The sequence below is a fragment of the Acanthochromis polyacanthus genome, chromosome 5, assembly GCF_021347895.1.
Source record: "Acanthochromis polyacanthus isolate Apoly-LR-REF ecotype Palm Island chromosome 5, KAUST_Apoly_ChrSc, whole genome shotgun sequence".
In the NCBI taxonomy this organism is placed as follows: domain Eukaryota; kingdom Metazoa; phylum Chordata; class Actinopteri; family Pomacentridae; genus Acanthochromis; species Acanthochromis polyacanthus.
In genome coordinates, this window is record NC_067117.1 from 13,220,390 (window position 1) to 13,241,637 (window position 21,248).

General features: G+C 40.5%; 3 protein-coding genes across 13 annotated transcripts in view; 2 read left to right on the plus strand and 1 right to left on the minus strand.

Annotated features, from left to right (window-relative positions):
• The window catches only part of cacna1da (calcium channel, voltage-dependent, L type, alpha 1D subunit, a), a 63,685-nt gene extending 58,235 nt beyond the window's left edge, over positions 1–5,450 (plus strand). For all 10 annotated transcript variants that reach the window (XM_051947874.1, XM_051947876.1, XM_051947872.1 and 7 more), the window contains 5 exons: positions 422–550; positions 688–827; positions 1,373–1,479; positions 1,766–2,083; positions 2,241–5,450. In XM_051947874.1, coding sequence (XP_051803834.1) covers positions 422–550; positions 688–827; positions 1,373–1,479; positions 1,766–2,083; positions 2,241–2,546 — 1,000 coding nt within the window. In that variant the 3' untranslated portion in view covers positions 2,547–5,450. The remainder of the gene's footprint in view (positions 1–421; positions 551–687; positions 828–1,372; positions 1,480–1,765; positions 2,084–2,240) is intronic.
• Positions 5,451–5,570: 120 nt separating this feature from the next.
• On the minus strand, positions 5,571–8,800 carry LOC110955248 (parapinopsin-like). Its single transcript, XM_022200164.2, has 4 exons — positions 8,470–8,800; positions 7,980–8,308; positions 7,011–7,253; positions 5,571–5,779 (listed from the first exon to the last, which is right to left on the minus strand). The coding sequence occupies exons 1-4, from the start codon at positions 8,798–8,800 to the stop codon at positions 5,669–5,671; spliced, it is 1,014 nt and encodes a 337-aa protein (XP_022055856.1). The 3' UTR covers positions 5,571–5,668.
• A 6,862-nt stretch (positions 8,801–15,662) lies between these two features.
• Positions 15,663–21,248, plus strand: part of LOC110969094 (voltage-dependent calcium channel subunit alpha-2/delta-3-like) — a 35,362-nt gene continuing 29,776 nt past the window's right edge. The window contains exons 1-4 of one of the 2 annotated variants that reach the window (XM_051948736.1): positions 15,663–16,138; positions 16,273–16,543; positions 18,335–18,416; positions 20,397–20,618. In XM_051948736.1, the coding sequence (XP_051804696.1) occupies positions 16,419–16,543; positions 18,335–18,416; positions 20,397–20,618 (429 nt within the window). In that variant the 5' untranslated portion in view covers positions 15,663–16,138; positions 16,273–16,418. The remainder of the gene's footprint in view (positions 16,139–16,272; positions 16,544–18,334; positions 18,417–20,396; positions 20,619–21,248) is intronic. The other variant, XM_051948737.1, reaches the window with a different exon arrangement.

The following is a 21,248-nucleotide window of genomic DNA, read 5'->3' on the forward strand; positions in this document are numbered from 1 at the left end:
TGCTGACAGCAGCCCTGCTTTATGCATGTGCTTTAAATAAGGATCCAGATGCTTGAAAACAAGGAAATGTATGAGAATGTTTTTAAGAATCACACTACTTGTGATCTGTTTAGTGCTCATATCTCCCAACAATGCACAATCCTACTTTTCGTTCACATCATGATTCTCACCAGAAAGAGTTTTACTTTATGTAATGATGGACATCAACGTGGATGGGGTGCTTAGATGACAGAGTGATGCTCTTCAAGCCCACACCCTCTGCCTGTTGTCTTGGTTTGGCTGTGGTAAATAGTTATAAGGGTGGTCACTTGCATTGCTGCCCCCTGGAGGCTTGTGTCTGCATGGCAGTGCATGGCCCTATTCCAATAACCCCCCCCGAACAGCAGCAGTGTGCTTGCTCTAACCCCTGACTGTCCTTCAGGTCCCACAGAGGTGATGGCCGCCATCCCACCATCCGCAGAGAGGAGGAGTTTGATGAAGACCGCTTCTCTGGGGAGTATTACAGTGGAGAGGAGTTTTATGAAGATGACAGTATGCTATCAGGGGACAGGTATTACTCCTTTTGTCTCATGCTGTTGTATCCTGATTGCATCCAGATGATTTTATTTAGTGTTAGAAACCAGAAATTGAATTCCAAATGTCTGGGATAAACCCTCCGACAAACCCTTTATCCCATCCGCTCCACAGGTATCAAAACAGTGATACAGAGTATGAGACTCCCAAAGGCTACCATCACCCTGACAGTTACTATGACGATGATGAGCAGCCTCTCTACCGCGACTCACGGAGGTCACCAAAGAGACGGCTGCTTCCCGCCACACCTCAAGGTAACTCCTTTCCTGTTTACATATCTGCACCACGTGTCAGCTTTAAATTGTAAAAAAAAAAAAAAACATTTAGCTGACCACAAAATAACAAACATTCTCTTTGTCTGAGGAGGTTCAGTAAAAGGTTCCTCGACTTTTTGAGGATGTTTCACTTCTCATTCAAGAAGCTTTCTCAGTTTTCTTGAAGAAGGAGTGAAACATCTTCAAGAACCTCAATCAGAAGTCCAGTTGCTTTTACTGAAGTTCCAGGACAATTTTGACCTGATGAGAAATATTCTCTTTGCTTTTATTGTGTCTTCATGGCGTCTTCATGTTATACATTATTCAGAATGTCGTCATAATTTTAAGTGTAAGCTGTGTTACTTGTGTATGCCTGGAAAAAAGTCTCACACCTTTCATTTTGCTTTTAAATGTTTATGTTCCTAAATGCACACACACTAACTCATTTAGCCACATATTCACTTCCATATTTCTCTGAGTGTTTGCAGCTTGCTAAAAATTCCTGCATGACGTCACTCATTCAGTCCACTCCTGAATTTCTTCAGGTCACAGAAGGCCGTCCTTCAACTTTGAGTGTCTGCGTAGGCAAAGTAGCCAGGATGAGCTTCCACATCAGCGTACTGCTTTACCACTGCACCTTATGCAGCACCAGGTAACACAAGCACCAGCGTTATTTACTCAAAGATATTTTCAACACGTGTCACATTTTCGTTCATGGTTCATTATCTTAGTACATGACAGATTTCCGCAGTGTTGTCACAAACCTTTTTTTAATACCTTTATATTACAGAAGTGTGTTGAGTTAAGGTAAAACTGAACTGTCTGCATGTTCATGGAATGGATTAGTTACAGGGACCACAATTTGAAAACACGTGAGCTGTCTGTTATTATCCTGCACTGTATAAAGCTTGTATTCCTGCTCTCTTCTGACCCGTCAGGTTATGGCTGTAGCAGGCCTGGACTCCAGCAGAGCCCATCGCCTCTCCCCGACCCGCTCCACCCGCTCCTGGGCCACCCCCCCTGCCACCCCGGCCAGTAAAGACCAGTCACCATACTACACCCCTCTCATCCGTGTGGACCACCCGCACAGAGAGAGCATTGTTAGCAGCCAAGTGTCTGTGCGGAAGAGCTCCTGGTACACAGACGACCCTGAGTTCTCGCAGAGGACGTACTCACCTGTCCACCTGCAGGTGCCACCTGAGTACCACAACCAGTACCACCAGAAGAGAGGCAGCGCAACCAGCCTCGTGGAAGCGGTGAGTTTGATTATGGGAGAGGTGCCCCTGACCAGATCATTTGATCTCACGGACACATTTTTAGATTTATGCCGCTGTCAGAACAAAATGATGCAAGGGAGATAAGTAAAAATGAAAATTCACAGTAATATATCTCTCCTCATATCCTGTCACACAGGTTTTGATATCAGAAGGCCTTGGGAGATACGCCAAGGATCCCAAGTTTGTCGCTGCCACGAAGCACGAGATAGCAGATGCATGTGAGATGACGATAGATGAGATGGAGAGTGCAGCCAGCCACCTGCTGAACGGAGGGATGGCACCGGCCATCAACGGAGTCAATGTGTTTCCCCTTCTGACTCCAAGGGACTATGAAATGCAGGACACCGGAGCCAGCTACAGTGACGAGGAGCCAGAGACAGAACCCAGAGCTCCTTATGAGGAGGACCTGGCAGACGAGATGATCTGCATCACGACTTTATAGCAGTGGCTGGAGAAATCTGCAATTAAAACCTTGATAGAATTAAATTGTGAAAAATTTTAAAAAGAAATGCAACTGTTGGCTCCGACCAAAAGAAGTGCCTTTTACATTGAAGAGAAAAGGCATATAGAAGAGAGACACACTAGCCCCGTTCGTTTAAGTGTTCTCCACCTGCCAGCAAAGGAGGCCACAGCAGAGAGCCAGCGACCATCCCTGCTGAGCACAGAGGGACTGACTGGACCCTCCTTTCAACGGTCTCAACCTGGAGGCAACACACAGGTTCAGCCTGCAGCCAATCGGAGACGAGGACATTGATGCCAGTGAAAGAGATGGACCAATTGGCAAAGGTGTGAGATACTCTGTAGGGCGGGTCTTAAAGGGTGATGACAATCAGATGTACGATGTCATTACCTCAGTCACTTTATTAAGGTTCGGCATATCATGCAAGTTTTCAATGCAAGCATAGAAAGGCATATCTCGTCGTGTAGTCGTTAGAGTAACTTGATCCCCTTGTTGTTAGAACAGGTCGTTTAAAGATCGCTAGAGCTGAGTCAAAAAGTGAAGAGCATCAGTAGAGTTGTACCAGATTATGCAGGAACTAACTGTCCTACTTATAGCATCATTCAACTTGAGATATGTACTTTTGAAGCAACACAAGCATTTGTGATAAATGCACTAGCAGGCAGGTTATTTTAAAATTTTAGAATAGCCTGATTAATATTTCATAGTTGATATGCTGTAAATTGTATTATATTACAAAAGAAACTTTGTAAAGAGATATTCTATATTTTGTAATTATGTATCATTTAAAAGATCAGCAATATGGACCCTTGTGACTCCTGTTATGCTATAAAAGCAGACTTACATTATTTTATTAGGTACACTATACTGATAATTATTTGCCTTTTATTTTTTGCTAATATGCACCCTTTATTTTGCCTATGATAACAACATTTTTTAGAGGTTCTGCTTATGTGACAACACTTCTGCATAAGATATGCAAACGGGTTGGGCTCCTTAGCAGAGGGGTTCATGTGTTACTTCATCAAACCAACACCAGTGGCATTAGGTTTAAAGGAGGATTTCAGAAGCCAAGTCTCCAGGATCGAGTGGTGAACGAAGATGAACACATTCGTTTGCGTATTTTGTGCAGGAGGTGCACACAAATTTAAAATGCATAGTGCATTAACAGTGCTGCTTTTTTAGTTGGTTCAAACCTAGGTTTCATCAGCCCCTACTGAAATGCCTTTTTGCTGCTGACAGAACGAAAAACTGATAGATGGTAATAACAGGGATAAATTAATACTTCTCAATGCTTGTGCTGGGATTTTCCATGACATACTCTTCGTTGTTCATGGCGTGATTCCATTAAACCTTTGTACTGAATCTTCGCAATCACATCTTAGCCTTCATGTAGTGTGTGAGGGCTCGTGGTGGCAGGAGACACATGCACACATCCAAAGGTCAGAAACAGCCCAACGTTGTGTTTAAGGTAGAAGGACAGAGGGTGTCCTGGTGTCAGGATGCTGGAGAGAGGCAAAGCAATACTAACCCCTCACCCCTTTCTCTCTCAGCCTGCCTGGTTCCTGCATACAGTATACCTCGTAAGGCAACAGTGACAACATATCATTGTCTGAACTTTATCTGTTTGTCACAATGTCCCTCAGTGGAGTGTTTGAAAGAGATTAGGTAGGGTTGAACCTGGATTAATCGTTAAACAATAATGAAGCTTGGAAGGAATTAAACCCCCTGGATGCATAAAACAGCAACTGAAGCCCACAAGTTGAAACACACAACAAGATATTTTTTGATTTGTTTTCATCAGTTATCATTCATTGATCAATCCCAAACTGGACAAAAGAAACTGAAGTGGGCTCAGGATATTTAAGGTTAATGTGATCTGTTGTTCATGAGTGTTTGATTTGTAGGCGAGTGCGTACTGTACTCTAATTCAACCGAATACTGTCATGAAAATGTAGGTTTTCCATTTTGTGTGCACATTGAAAGGGCTCTTTGAATTGTTTGTGAGTTTAAAAAAAAATGTGTTCTAGTCCTTTTGTTGATGACTGTCATATAAAAGGACCAATGCACATAAAAGGCACATTGTACTATTCGTAGCAATTACAGTACTGATGAACTGAAGATATGCATTATTTTGTAAACACTTTTAAAAATTGTGTTAAACTAAAGATGAAAAGAACTTACTTTTACCTCATGTCAGGGATTCCTGAAAAAAGAAAAATAATGATTTGGTTCAGTCTATACCAATGGTATTTAAATATTAGCACATAGCTGTTTGTCTTTGCACAAGTAACTGTATAGTGCTTTTGTTTCTCCTTTTTCTAAACAAATTTGTGTATTAAGGTGAGACAATTTTGTACTTTTTGTGACTGTGTGTATGGTTTAGTGGAATCTATATTTGTCATTTACACCTCACCTTACAATGCTGGGAATGAAAGAGTATTAAAAAATATTTTCAAGGTGCACTGTTCCTCTGTTTCGCAGGTAGGGAAAAAAATAAAATGGTAAAGTACCAGTTTACAGAGAAACACATATTGATTTGAAAGTTTTTATTGGTTTTCTTCATCTTGTTATAATTATAATTACTATTACAACTATTAATGTTCAGAAAGCTGTATTAAAATAGAAGATAATGTAAAATATGTACAAACGTATGGAAAGACCCATGGTAATGTTCTCTACTTGAAAGTCTTGATATTTGCTCCTTAATGTTTTTATTCAGTAAACATCATTTCTCTTAGTAGCAAATGCTTTACTATAACCCTCTAGGTTTTGTATCAATACATTTTTGTATTATTCATTTTATTTTGGCCTTGACTTTATTTAAATCAATACTGATATTTTATTTTCTATTGATCATCATTGAATAAACTTATGCTGAATTACTGTTCTCATCTATTTCTGTTCTACGCTTTTCAGACAACAGACGGACAAGTCAAGTCTTACCTTTACCATTATGGAGATCTTCCTATCCGCTATGGCATCTCACATTAAAAAACATTCAAACACATAATTTCACTAATGTTGAAGTAACAGGTGACAAAACATGTGTTAAAGGAATTATTATGATAAAGGTAATGGCTAGTTTTAGGCATTTGCACATTTCAGGCCGGAGACACTTTGGTCGTCTCCACGGTCGTCACTGCCTCTGATGATTCGTCTTCCACCAAAGGCTGTTTCCCACACAGCAGGAAGGGCACGGCATATTTACGGAACTGTAGGAGACAAAAATAAGCAGAACGTAGACGCTTCAGTCAAACATCAAGGTGCATTGTTGTGCTTCCAAATAATTTCAGTTATGTATTCTGTGTGATAAAACAACAACTAACAGTAAAATTAAAATATTTTCCAAATAAAAAAACTCTGAAACTAGAATTACTGCCTTATGGTTTTGAGCCTTCACCAGCCAATCACGTAGCAATTTATATCCATGTGCCCAGAATAATTTAATCTTGAGTTAGGACAAAAAAAATGAGAATTATGAGGTCACAGTGACCTATGACCACCAATCTTTAATCTGTTCTTTCTTAAATCCAAATGAACATTTGTGCCCAATCTGAAGAAATATGCTCAAAGAATTCCTAAGATTTTGTGCTCACATCAATGACAACCTGAAAACCAAATGCCTTTGCCCCACAAGGCAAAACATGAATGTTTTATTTAGCCTTTATACACAGAGTATAAATACTTAGTATATGTAATGTAGTTTATGTAAGAAGATATAAGTGTATAAGATAACAACTATGTCAATGACAAGAACTTCTCCTGTGAGATGTAAATGCTGTCTGGTATGTAAAGAAAACTAATGAGACAGTATTATGCTGGCTGTATGTCTCCAGCAACCATCCATCCATTATCTTTGCTTATTCCTCATTAGGGTTGCGGTGGTGCTGGAGCCTATCCCAGCTGACTTAGGGCCAAGGCAGGGGACACCCTGAACAGGTCCTCCAGCAACCAGTTAAGCTAAAGTTTATATCCATGTCTGCACAAACTTAACGTTTGACCTTTTGATTGGAATTTTTCTTACCTTTATCATTTCACCACATTAGACATCTGAGTGAAACGTCGTCATAATTAGTGAGAGAATTCTTGTGTTATGGCCAAAATAATATTAATAATTTGGTAAAGTAAAGGTAAAATCAATTTATAACGAGGGAATGTGAGATTTAGCCGTTAAAATCACCATGTTTACAATAAAACACAAAGAGTTCTGTTACATTTGAATTTAGTTATGTCTCATTTTTACCTTGAAATACAACACAATCACACATTTTTACACTCAATCCTGAAAAGTTGTATGATGTCTTTTATTACCACTAGGTGGTGATGATGTGATGCCCACAATACAGAGAACGTGCTGAGCTGAATCACAATCCTGCTATACTTAGTCAACCATAAATACCAACACTCGGTTATTACAGCGATGTGTGAGTGGTGTTTCAGTACCTGTTTGTTGAGGTAGATGTAGATAATGGGATTGTACACGGTGCTGCTCTTGGCCATGTAAACAGGCACTGTGCCAACCAGCGGAAGAATCTTTGCATCGGGGTTGCAGACAATGAACATGGCGAGGCCGGCATAAGGCAACCAGCTGATCAGAAATGTCAGGACCATCAGGACGACCATGGACGCCACCTTCATCTCCCCCTTTGCTACTGCACCACCTTCCACACAGGCCATCTTAGATACCTGCAACACAGAATAACATTCAAGCTCCTGATGGGTGCATCGATACCACTCAGCAGCATACCAGTGTTTGATGTCTTCTTTCTCTTTTAGTTTTCCTTTTCTAGATCCGATCTCTTTTTTGCACAGTTTGCACATTTGGAATAAATGAAAAGAAGAAAATTAATGTGAACTTGTGAGATCAGTGTTGTGAGAGAGTATTTTACTTTAGCTACTACAGCTGTGATTGTCCCAACATCCCTTAACACTATTTTTCTCTTCTTCAACAATTATAGTTTGATCCCATGATAACCCAACGACAAACTATAAAACTGTGTTTTCTCTGTATCGCTCTTCCAGATCGATCAGTGCAATAACATCATGTTTAACACCGGTCTTTACCCCAGTAATGTTTATTTTTTTACTGCAGTAACAGAATTGTGGGTATGTTATCTTCCATGGCAAACCTGTAAATATAAATTCATCAAGTCATATGTGTATATAGCCATATTTAAGCTCATCATGTCATAGCTGTTCTTATTCATCTGTAAATTCACTATGTTATATATAAACATATCCATATGTATCATGTAACATACAAATTTTCCTGGTGAGGGATCAATAAAGTTGATCTTATCTTATCTTATCTTATCTTTAAAAGTACATTGTTTCCCTCAGAAATGTAGTGTATAAGTATTAAGTACCTAAAACTGCACTTTTCCACAGTATTGATGACACATAACGGCTCACCTGGTGCAAAGTCCACATCAGTTTAGAATAAGATGCCAGGATCAAGGCGAAAGGAATAGCAAAGCACACTGAGAAATAAGCCAGGATGTAGGAGACATTGTAAGGGTCTTTGCTGTGCCAGTCGGGTGCGCAGGACGTCCCAACGCCCTCCAGCTCGTACCTGCCCCACCCAAACAGTGGAGGTAAGTTCCATGTGAGGGACCACAGCCAGGAAAGGACAATACCTCCCACTGCATGCTTCTTTTGGAAGGTTATCTGCCCCAGTGGCTTACATACCACGAACATCCTCTCCACTGCTATCAGAGCCACGGTGCACAGAGATGTGATGCCTGCAGACAAGTCAAGAAAAGCAGCGCCAGGAAAGTAAAAACTAAACTAAAAGATGTCTGATTTTAGACAAGAAACGATGCACAAGTTGGGTGCTTATTCTATCACATAAAGCGTGTAAACTATTCAACCTGCAGCCTTCTGTGCTCCTCTGTTCACTCACCAAACAGGGACACTGCAAAGCCCTCCATCACGCAGCCCGTCCGGCCCAGGGAGAAGTAGCCCTGAGCGTTGTTGACCACAGACAGCACTCCTCCGGTCATGGCTGTCCCCAGATCAGCCACGGCCATGTTCACTAGAGCATAGTTGAGCGGCTGCCTCAGCTGCTTGTACATGAGGGACACAACAATCACTGTAGCATTGAGGATGATGGCTGGACCGGTGAAAAAGGCCATAATGACAGCGAGGACGATGAAGCCGGTGCGTGACAACGGGGGATCCTCCTGTGGACCCGTGTAGAGGGAGGCATTGGGTGAAAACGCAGACGGCTGCATGGGTGCAGAGCTGTAAAACATGCTCAGGTCGTCTCCTCGTCACCTGGAGCTTCTGGAAGTTCAATATATCACTACTCGAGTGTAAAAGCTGAGATTACATGCCTCAGGTCTAAGAATATATCCTCCAGATCTGGAATTAAGAAAGAGTAATTCCTCCAAATGATCATCCGTGATCCTTCACCTTTTGCTTGATTGAAAAGAGACTTAGACGGGATGACTGCACAGTCCTGGGATCACCGCATTTGAGCTGCACGTGAGAAAATAATTGACAGAAAGTTTGCTCCAGTTAAGTAAAGAGATGAGAACATGCAAAATGTGTAAGAAGAAATAAAATAAAATTTAAAATGCATGTATGTAAAATGGACATATATTGAATGCTATAAACTTTCTCTCCTGTTCTCATTTCAAAAAAGGATACAGGAATATAATGTAAACACAGCGAGAAAATCTTCCTTCAAAGCAATTCATTTCCAGTACAATAACAAATTAAATAATTTAAACATGTTTTAACTGCTAATTTCAAGACAAACTCAGATACAGTAAAAAGTTTAACCAGCAGGCAGATGGTGATAAACTGCAACTAAAATGATTGTCTTATTTGTATGAAGTTTGATTGGACTTGCTCAGCTTTTCCCCACTATCACTGAAGCATTACATCTCATTAGACCTTCATGTTTAGCTTTCAGTAACTGGATGAGGAAAAGAGAAGTCATGAAATTGTATGAAATATTAAAGACTTCTTCAAAAACTTCATTGTGGAAAATGATACTACTCAAATACTGACACGAAATGATCAACAGCACTCACTCTGTTACATTTACAGAACCTGTAATGTATGTATATGTACTTCTACTTATATACAGAACCTGCATATATGTTCACACAAAACTGCAGCATGTATGTACTTTTTACATTGCTGTAGGCCACTGAATTTCTGCAGATGTTCAGGAATGTGCGATATCCAGAAGTTTAACCTCAGTTACACTACTGTCTTCATAGTGATCAAAACACACCAAATAATATATTTACAATAAAAAGCTATCTGATTGTTTTCATAAATTACACTTGTAATATGTGTACTGTGCAAAAAGAATAAATTCATTCTATTCCATTCATATAATAAGATTTTTTTTTATTTTTTATCAGAGAGCAAATTATGTATAGATTTTTAACATGGGGATGTATTTTCTATATGTGAAATCTTCAATGGAGAAGATCGCAATGTAAAAAGTAATATTCCTGTATTAAAATATCGTTGAAGTAAAAATGTTTTAACACTAACATCTTTTTAAATTAAGAAAAAAACTACAAATATTCATGTTGCAGTAAAATGTACTCAAGGCAGCAAAGGAGAAGAAGTGTTTATCATGAAGAAAGATGGGAAGGCAGCCACTTTATTAGATTATTTGCAGTCATCAATTGTAGAATATTTGCAAAGTACTGTATTTTATAAGCTTCTGAGTTTAATGATATAAATTTCAAAGCAATTAGTACTTGAATTTGAGAGCAAATCAAATACTAATTATCTAATAACACAATATGAATGTATGCTGAATGTAAATAATTTAACCAGAACCAACATTAAAAAAATAATAGACATTTGCTAAATAACAGTTTTAATTAAAAGTGTTTATTAAAATGTAGAAGTCTTTTGTTGGTTGGTTCAAGTCAAGTTAATGAGCTTCTTTTGAAACACATTGGGAGCTCCCAAACAGTCAAGTTAAGCTTTATTTACCAGCATGTGCTGCTTGGACTCTCTGACGTGTGCTTTAAGTAGGTCTGTATAAACTTGTTATCAAACATAATCACAAGCTGAAGTGCAAGTACATGTTATAACGTGTGACGGTGAGGATCAGGTCCAGTATGTAGCTGCTGCAGGCTGGACTTGATCCTTATTTAACATATTAAATAAGTTCACAACAATGATGTAAAGACATTAAGAAGCTCTGTACGTGTGCAAGGCTGAGCAACAACATGGAAACGCTTCAGCAGACACAGTTCTCTGAATCACGTGAGCCTCAGTGAATGAATAAGAGTGGATGAGAGCAGGCAGACAGCTGGAAGGTGTCTGAAGTTGAATTATCCGCAGCGACTGAGGACACGCGGTGACATTAAGTCTGAGACTTAACAAGAGAGCATGCAGGTGTCCCGTGTTTCACCTTGTAAGAGGTTTAAGTTCAATCAAGTCAAGACAGAGATTACAACTGTTTGGGTTTAGGGTTCAACAGCGTCCAACAACAGCCCGGTGTTGATTGTAGGGCTTTTCTTTAAGAACATTTTATAATTCCTTTGGTTTCAGCTGAAATGACAAATTGCTCGAAAAGTGGAATCAGTGGTCCATTTATATTCCTCTCTGTCATTAAACTGAAAAGCCTCTCCACTGACTGTTTAGAAGAAAACTACACACCAGCCAGAAAAACTGACTCTTGACTTTGGAAGTTGCAGCTTAACTAAACGAGTCAATCCAAATCAACCGTACGCGTTAACTTTTGGAGGATTTCAGTCCACAAAGAGCTGTAATCATAGGAATCACAAAGCTCAGAGCTTGAAAAGATCTCCAATACAACATAGGAAACTAACTGAAGACTGTGATATGTTCAGTGAGAAGTGATTTGATCCTTTATTTAAGTACCAACACAGACGTGATTTGGTCCTTTATTTAAGTACCAACACCATGCAATTAAAATATTGTAATACAGGTGCGGACAAACTACGGCCCCCGGGCCACATACGGCCAGCGAAATAATTTTGTCAATATTAGAATTGACGAAATTACAGTAAAGACCACATTCATTTGGCCTTCCACTGCAGTGCCCGACGTTTCTGTTGTCCCCACTAGATGGCGCGCTCCAGACACAAGTGACCTTTGTTGGTTTATTTTCTCTTCTTCTACGTTGCAACTGCATTGAGACCTTCCGTAACAATGAGTGGTTCAAAGAAAAGAAAAGTTGACAGTGAGTGTCGAGTCTTTCAGAAGGAGTGGACTAGGAGTAGATTTTTTTTTCGCTGAAGTCCGTCCAAAGGCTGTATGTCTTAACTGCCATGAAACCGTTGCGGTTTTTAAAGAATACAATATCAGCCGGCACTTTTCCACGAAGCATGCTAACTACGCTAGCAACCACTCAGCCAAGAACGGTCAGCTACTGCTCAGAGGCTGGCAGCCAGTTTACAGACTCAGGAAAATACATTTTTTTCTGCAAGCTACTATTCAAGAGTCAAGCACGAAGGCAAGTTATTTGCTAGCATTCAAAATAGCAAAGGCAGCAAGCCTTTCTCCGAAGGGGAGTTTTTGAAAGAATGCATGGTAGAGACAGCAGGTCTCCTGTGTCCAGAGAGTAAAAACAAATTTGATAAAATTTGTTTATTAGCAGGATAGTTGCTTGCTGTGTTGAACTAAAGGACGAAGACTTAGCCAGCTCACTGAACGAAAATGCGGAGTCCTTCAAGCTGTATTCATTAGCACTGGACGGAAGTAATGACATAAAAGACCCTGCTCAGCTTTTAATTTTTATTAGAGGGACTAATGAACATTTTGAGACAAGGGAGGAATTTTTGTCCATGAATCCATGAAGGGGAAAACACGTGGAGAGGACTTGTAGGATAGGGTGTCTGGGGTCATCCAGAGGATGAAGCTGCCGTGGTGGGAAATCGCCAAACTCGACAGGAAAAAACGTCGGACTGCTGAATAGAATCCAGGATAAGGTGAAAGGAGGAAAACCCTGAGCTGGATGTGATTTTCCTACACTACATAATCCATCAGGAAGCACTCTAAGTCTGTTTTGCATCGTGATCATGTCGTGAAGCCAGTCGTAAAACTCGTTAACTTTATACAGTGAGAGGACTTCAGCATCGTCAGTTCATGAAGTTTCTTGAAGAAACTGATGCTGATCACCAGGACTTGCTTTACCACTCTCATGTCCGCTGGTTAAGTTTGGTTAAAGTACGTCAGCGAGTGTGGGAGCTCAAAGGCGAGATTAGCTCATTTTTGGAGTTAATCGGGAAAACCGATGTTTTTCTTGAGCTGTGCGACAGAGATTGGCTGCTTTTGCCATGGACATACTGACGCACATGAATGAGCTGAACATGAAGCTGCAAGGGAAAGATCAATTTGTGCACAAAATGCACACAAATGTGACAGCCTTCAAAGCCAAACTGACTTTATTCTCAAGACAAATGTCAAAAAAAGTCCTTTGCTCATTTCCCTACACTGGCGATGCTGACAGAGGCCAGTCGACATGTAGTGAAATATAAGGAATCACTAGAAGACCTACACGGAGAATTCTGCCGTCGGTTCTCTGATTTTGAAAAAATTGACAAGACACTTCAGCTGGTATCATGTCCTTTGTCACAAGACCCAGAAACAGCACCTCAGGAGTTGCAGTTGGAACTGATCGATTTTCAAAGTGACTCGGTCTTAAAGGAGAAGTTCAGCTCCCTTAAACTGAATGACTTTTGCGTTTCACCAAGTGAAGCCAAGTTTCCAGACATTGGGAAGATGGCACAGAGGATGCTGGTGTTGTTCAGATCTAACTATGTGTGTGAGCAGATGTTTAGCATGATGAACATCAGCAAAGCCCACCACAGATCCCAGTTAACTGATGAACACCTCAGATCCATCCTGAGAATTGCCACAACCAGATTGACACTAGACTTTGATGCACTGGCAAAAAAGGGTGACCAACAAAACTGTTCCCACTGAAAATGAATGTGAGTATTCTTTACTTTGTCAGTATTGTCTTTAATATGTAATTCATATTAGTTTGCACAATCTCCAACCATCTGATGCTGGTCTGGCCCGTCTGTCGAATTTCAAAAGTCAATGTGGCCCCTGAGCCAAAGAGTTTGCCCACCGCTGCTCTACACTAACCTGACAAGAAAACGTGAAAAAAATACTAAAAGAAAACACAAAATGGACATGTTAAGAAGGTAAAAAAAAAATCTTGATTTTCACTACAAGGAAAGTTTCTGTTAAACAATAAGAGAACACTTAATCCTTCAGGTTATCACAAAGATTCACTTTAAAATCAATACTTTTCAAGTTACTTGGACAATTATGGTATGAGAAAATGTAGTCAGAGAAGCAACTAGTGATGACAGCTGTCAGACAAATGTTACCTAATGAAGAAGTAGAATCTGTTCCTCTGTGATATAGTGGAGTGGAAGTGTCTTGTTTCATTTAATGGAAATACCCAAGAAAGGTATAAGCACCTCATATTTGTACCTACCTATATCACCAACAATAATATCAATAGAATTTGCAGTAATGTAGTTTGTGCAATACCAGTTTCAATATCGTGTATTTCATTTTTGTAGGCAGCATTTCCATTTCATGTACAACATGTTAATATAAAGTTAAATATTTCATTTTTCCGTGTGCAATATTTGAATTTAATGTGAAAAATTACATTATCATCTGTAATATTTCAATTTGATCTGCAATGTCTTTATCATGTGTGACATTTTACTACCTCTGTATCATTTCCAGTATTGTTTATTACTTTTTATGTTCTATTTCTGTTTTAGTTTAACCATCTTTAGCTTCACTCATTTATTCTTCTAGTATCGTGTTGCTTTTCTACCAGGCACTACATATTATGTCATTTTATTTTTTGTACAATATCTGGCAAAAGAATTTCCTTCGGGTTTAATAAAGTTTTATCTTATCTCAAGTTCATTCCTCGAATAGATGTACTTTGTTACAGCCGGATAGTGCTGAGAACAGCTATTACAACGGTTGTTTTGGCAAACTTTAAATGCATCATTCAGATGCTTCACTGTAAACCAAATTCAGCACCATGGAGAGCAACCAGCAGCCTCCTATGTTATCAGGGTCTTAATCATGTCTGTTGGATGTGACTTCATACAGGATTATCTAAACTCTCCATCAGGTAAGCATACTTTTTTTCTTGAAAACTGAATTTCAAACTGTTGATGTTTTAAAAGACACCTTGGAGTCCAGTCAACTGCTCTGAAAGATGGACACAGCAGCAGATTAATGCTCCTGCAGCAGGATGTGTTGGAATTGACTGACTCTGGAGCATATAAGCCTGCTGGGGGCGTTTCTTTGACCTGCTGCACTGTGTGGTTGGAGGTCGTGACATTGTTCAACAAATTCAGTCAAATGGAGAATGTCTTTTGTCTTTCCATGTACTAAAACTTTCACAGACATCTCAGCAGCAGCAGCAGTGAAGGATGGCAGGATTTGCTCCAGGACGCTGTTTGACTGGTCCAATAAACCAAGAGGACTTTCTTCAGTGTAACGGAACTGCTTTTATTTGCTGTTATTTACTTAATTAAAGCATTCTGGGAGGATGGGGTAGTGAGCGGAGTCTGTTTAGAGGAGAGACGGGATGATATTGTCCGTCAACCAGCATGCAGGCGCCTTATCGGTGCGTCCCAGGCAGCGCAGCCTCCTCACAACTTTGATGTACGATGCAATTACTAAACTAATAAAAGCTTAAAGTCGAAACACGGCTCTTGCGGATGTGATGGTGAGAGGAGGAAGAAGATGGAGGGGTGGAGGAGGAGGAGGAGGAGGAGGAGGAGGCATCAACCCGCCCGCCGCCTTGACATCATTATCGCCTCCTAATCAGCGTTTTAAAGCGCAGGACAATGGGGACATCTCCTGGTCTGAGAGTGAAGCAGAAGACACCGAACATGGAGCACAAAACCGCGTTCTTTCATGACAACTCCTGAAATAATCACTGCGGTCCACGTGGAGAAGTTACCGGAGGGTGACGTGACGTCGCCGGTCCGAGTGATTAATTAGACTATTAAAGCGCAGCCAATCACAGAGCAATGCGCAAAGTTAACTGGAGGTTTTTCTCCACGGTTACACACTGACGAGGCTTTTCATTGTGACTGTTTGGTTCATAATCTGAACTCATCTTCTCCAACCCCGAAAACCGTGTTTTTTTTTCATTGTGCTGCTGGCGGTGCGGAAGCTTTCATGACACATCTGCAGTCTCATTATCGCCCACAGAGCCATTTTATGTCAGGAATCCACCCTTTAAAAACGTGTAGGCTTGTTTATTCAACCCTTGTGCTTTCAAGAAAGTCATGATGTCATGCGCAGTGATCACGCTGGAGGCTGGAGGCAAAACGGTGCACCAGGCGCGTACAGTTATCCTGCAGAGTCAGCGCTAAAGCAACAACTTGACAACAGTTCGGCGCTGTTGTCTGTGGCCAAACACAACCCAGATGCAGCATTTCACAAGTGAATTCTACACCTGAAAAACTGAACGTATGGAGCTCTGATCTCCACAAATGAGTGCAGCTGCCCCAAGCTTTCCAGGCTTCAATTTAAACAAAAGAGGCGACACGTTTCCAGGCATAAAGGTCTGTGATTCCTGCACCAGAGGGGACTTCAGGGGGAGGATGGAGGGTGATACTCGGTCTTTCTCCGTGTGTGTGTGTGTGTGTGTTTGTCTGCATGACTCTCCCTCTCTCTCCCCCTCTCTCCCTCTCTAAAGGGGGAAGTCTGTACAATCAGATCTACAGTAGGCTACGTGCTGGAGGTAGCGCGGCTGTGGAGAAGGTGCACCGGGGGTCGAGCGGTCCGGCGCGGCGCTGGGACGGGATTTTACTGTGCTGATCTGTCACCAAACGAGAGTTAGAGATGCAGGGAAACTGGAGGATCCTTTTCTCACACGTGTGCAGCAGCAGCTTCCTTCTGCTCTGGATCTCCGTGGGCTTGGATGTGGTGGAGGTGGCGGGATCCCAGCAAGGGATCCCTCTGTCTGTGTGAGTGAGAACTTTGTTTCAGCTCGAATTTTGCTGATTGTGTTGATTTCTTGCAGGCAGGCAGGAAGCAACCTGGAGTGGCAGCAGATTTTGTGAATTTTTTTTAAAGATTTAAATGAATTTAAGCAGCAAAAAGCAAGTTTAGGTAGCAGAGGGGTGGATAATTTGCTGTGGAAATCTCTGAAAATGCTGCTTTTTAAAATATTGTTGGTTTGCTTGGTGACCACAGTATGGAGTTTAATTTTTATCTCCTGGTGTTGTCACATAAAGGCCGTCTTGTTGGCTTAATTTGTCACTTTTTGGTAGATGAGATTCTACTGGTTAGAAAATAGTGATACAAGCATTTTTTTCAAATGTATGATATAGAAATTCAAATGATGTCTGGAAATTACAATGTGGGAAAGTTATAGCACGTTAGCCTCCAAATGACATTACAAAACTTAATTTAACAAGCTTAATTTCTTTGCAATGTATCCTATCAATTATTGCACACTAATAATAATATTTGTTATTTTTTATTTCTTTTTAGTTATTTTTTTTCTTGGAGGAACATTTTATTTATTGTTTTCATAGAATATATAATAGGTAAATCTGGTTTTAAAAATTAAATTAGAATCTCACTCCTTTACCATAGAAATATCACAATCACAGTCCTTCACATTATAATCTAATCAGTTCCAACATCCACATAAATTATTGAACTAAAAGTGCACCATATTTTTCTTTCTCAAATGTAATTATATCTGCAGCAGTTTGGGAGACTTTGGAAAATGCAAAATCTTTTACTTTGACATTTTTCAAACAAGCTATTTTTCTTTAAAAAACCAAACATATTTTTTTTAGAAAAGAAAATTAATATTTAAGATGGACATGAACTGAGATTCCAGTAATTAATTTTGCATTAGATAACGCTGATGTCAGTTACGTCTTATCAAAAACTAATTTAAAACATCAGGTGTCCAAAATGCAGCACTGCGCATCCTTAAAATGATTAGACAAGACCTTTTTTCTTGCACCAAAGTTTAATTTAGCGGCTTGAGTTTTACATCAAATTCATAAAATTTTGCCAGAGGATAAAAAATAGAATTGAGATTAAAATTTCCCATTTTTGAGAATCTTTCAGAAACTATTTGGGGAAAGTCTGCATAGGAAACATCTCATTCCAGAAAAAAATATATGAAAGCACTTTATTATAACTACAAATCCATTATTTTTTTATACATGCTTGAATGCATTGTATGTTTACAGAGTTTTTTGATTTCTTATAGCCGACATGGTCTTGATACAAAATCCAAGTTTGTGGTACCAGAGACACTGAGCTTAGTTTTACATTTTAGGTGTAGCGTTTTGCAGCTGAAGAAGACTAATTCATTGTCAAATGGGAGAAACTTTGATAAGTGTAGATGATCAAGTTACGGACAATCATTTGCCAGGAGAGTGAAGGTTGGGGCCACCAGGCCAGGGTGATAGTGTTTAGCTGCATCGTGTCAGAAAATAAAGCCACCGAAATGACAGGTAAAGACATAAAATGGATTTACCAGCATCTGGGGTGTGGAGATGACAGGGAGCAGGCAGTGAGTAGAAGGTGACATAACAGGTTTAGATTCACATCATAGGTGTGTTTTCTGATACCATGTCTGAGTTTAGATGAGAAAAAAATTGTAAATACTGCTTTCTTAATTTGGTCTCTTACCGTTCTATGTATTTCTTGCTATGCTTTGTGTGCATTTTCCATTTTGTGTGGAAAACTGTTGGGTAAATGTGTCTTTTGTGGTGTTTTTTATGTCCCAGTGTAAAGCTTTGGGCCTCCGCATTTGGTGGAGAAATTAAATCCATTTCTGCAAAATATTCCGGATCCCAACTACTGCAAAAGGTAAAGCACTTATTTCCCAGCCTTGTATGAACACAAACGCATTTCCCTTTGTCTGATGGCCGTGTAGTTACACCCACTGTATGCTGTGATGCTGTGTTCCTTCTCTAATGGCTGCAGAGACATTTTAGTGTCTCAGCTGAATGCTGATGCGTTATTTTAGAGGAGACTCAGGTGTGTTTAGCAGAGACCAAGTCCCCTCTCTCTCTCTCTCTTTCTCTCTCTCTCTCTCTGTGTATGTGTGTGTGTGTGTGTGTGTGTGTGTGTACTCGATGCGGCCCATTAACCACAGCTCTGATTCTCATCTCTCCAGTTAACTCTCTGGAGTCAAGAGTTTCAACCTCTGGATATGAATGCGACAAGGAGACAAATTAAATAAGTGTGGTTGGGTTTGATGGTGGGTGTGAGGGGGGCTTTGATATGATGAACAAGTGAAGTCTACAAAGAACGAGCAATGATCCGGCGGAGTAGATCTAAATTTCTGACCACTTGATGGCAGAGGTGGGCTCTGTGTCCGCAGGCCTGGGCTTTAAAAAGGTGGCCAGCTTTGACTCAGGAGGATGGATGGTGAACTGTCCGTTTCATTTAAACAGGAGTAAACTGAGGAGTGGGAAGTAAACAGCTGGAGGAGCTCCTCTGCTCGAATGCTAAATAACTGTAGAGTTCTGGAGTGTGTGTCCAGGTTTTGCAGCATAGAATCAGTGCCCACAGCGTGTGAGGTCCATGTGCCTTACCAGAGTGTTGTGTAGCAGTAAAAAGAATAAAAAGATAAACAACAAGTGCATCCAAAGGTTTAAGTCTCTTTCTCATTGTGAATACATGCATAGACATGTAAAGAGTGTTTTTACAAATGCATTAAATTGTCACATGTTAAATTGCTTGAAATTTAATCAATCAAAAGTAAAATAATGCCCTGCTTTTGTGCTTTAAAATTCCCCTAATAAGTGTGGAAGTTGTCCTTTTTTTAATTTATTTATTTTTACTGAGGGACATAGAGATACAAACGGACAAGATATAAAAATAAAAAACATGGACTGGTCTGTGAGCGTTCTCGTGTAAAGTTATCATCATATTTAAGATACCCCAACATTTAGGAAAATAGCATTCTGTCTCTGACAGTTTTATACCAACGTCTGTTTGAACAGGCTAAACATTGGTCGATACTGTGAACAAATCAAACTCAACAACATTCTAAGTTTTTATGGCCCCTTTATTATAAAAATGTTTCGGAAATCACGTCCTCAAAATGGAGCCCAACATCTTTACAGTAATTTAAAACACTTGGATCATCGTCTGCATTAAAAGTGAAAATGAGGTTATTAGGTTCTGCCAAACAAGATGAGTTTGTAGCTGTGCACTGAGAAGATGATCTGAAGAGGTTGAAAACTGTGATGACCGGTTCAAACTTCTCAAGTTTCAAACAGAAAAAAGGCTTCTTTTTAAGAATGTTATAAATCCAAATCTTGTGTATCTTTTGTTTCCACAGAGCAGAATGTTTTCTTAAATTGACAAGCTAACCAAATAGAAACTTATATATAATGTAGTGCTGTACAGTCTCAGTTTAAATTTTTATTTAACAGGTTGTGTGTGGACTCAGTTCTAAGGTACAGTGAGTTATGGGGCTGCACTTTGTGTTGTCATGTTGAAGGAAACTTTTCATTTATGAGAAAACTTACCGACTCCTTGCTTAGTGATAGATGTTCGCTACATGAACAACATAAACTACAGCCTTAAAAACACCTTCCTGTCTACTAAAATTGACAATTGCTTCAGTGAGGTGTTGCATTAATTGCATGTGTACATTTTTCTGGTCAGTGAGTGTGCATAGCAGGCACTTCCATCCTGCACTACTTTAATCCTGTACAGACTCAGAACACTATGCTCCTCTTGTCTCTTTCACTTTCTTCCTGTAGGTTAAGGTGCTACATGATTCCATCCATAATACTTGTTAATCTTCTGCCTTTTCCCACCCCACTATTGTAGGAGCTGTGGGCCATCACAGCACCACGTCCAGGGACCAACTCCAGCTCTGAGACCAGCACCTCGGTGAAGGGCGCCAGCAGGATTAAGAGCTCGGCTGCGTGTCCTGGAGTGTGGGAGGAAAGCGGAGCTCCCAGAGGAAATCCACGCAAACACGGGGAGAGCATTCAAACTGCATTTCGAAAGCGGCTCCAGGCTCCAAACCTCGGACCTCCTTGCCCTGAGGTGACAGTTCATTAATACAAGGTTTGAGTGCAAACGCGAGGTGGAAAGCGAAGCACTGTGCGTCATTTCTTTCCTTTTGTTACCAAATTCTCATTTCATCTCTGTCCCAAACCATTTTACAATGTGCCCTGCAGATTTGTTCCCTTTTTTTTTTGTCCGTATGTAAGCACTTTGCTCGTGTTCCTGTTCATGGAGGCATGTCTAGAGAGAGCTGTGCTGAGCCAGCCAGCACAAAGCACTGAGCTGTGAGGGAACTGACGGGTCGTTAGGGGCTGCTCATTAAGGCTGATCATTAGATGCTTTTATGGTGATTTAACCGATTTCACAAAGATTTCTGCAAAAGGGAGAAGCACTGACTCCTCAGGCCCCCGGCAGGCAGGCAGGCGGGCAGGCCTCACTCCTGCGTTGGTCATTACTCTAATCAATAATCATGATCAGAGCTTTTGATGGATGGGGCTTAACCTCCACTTGATGACTGGAGGGGTGTGAGGCGGGGGAGGTGGGGGTCGGGGAAGGACTGGGGACTCGGGGTGCTGGGGCGAGGAGGACAGGCGTGAAATGAACTGTTCTGCTCCACTGCAGGCCCACACTCTTCCTTTCAGTAGGTAATTTGTCGCCTCATGTACTGGT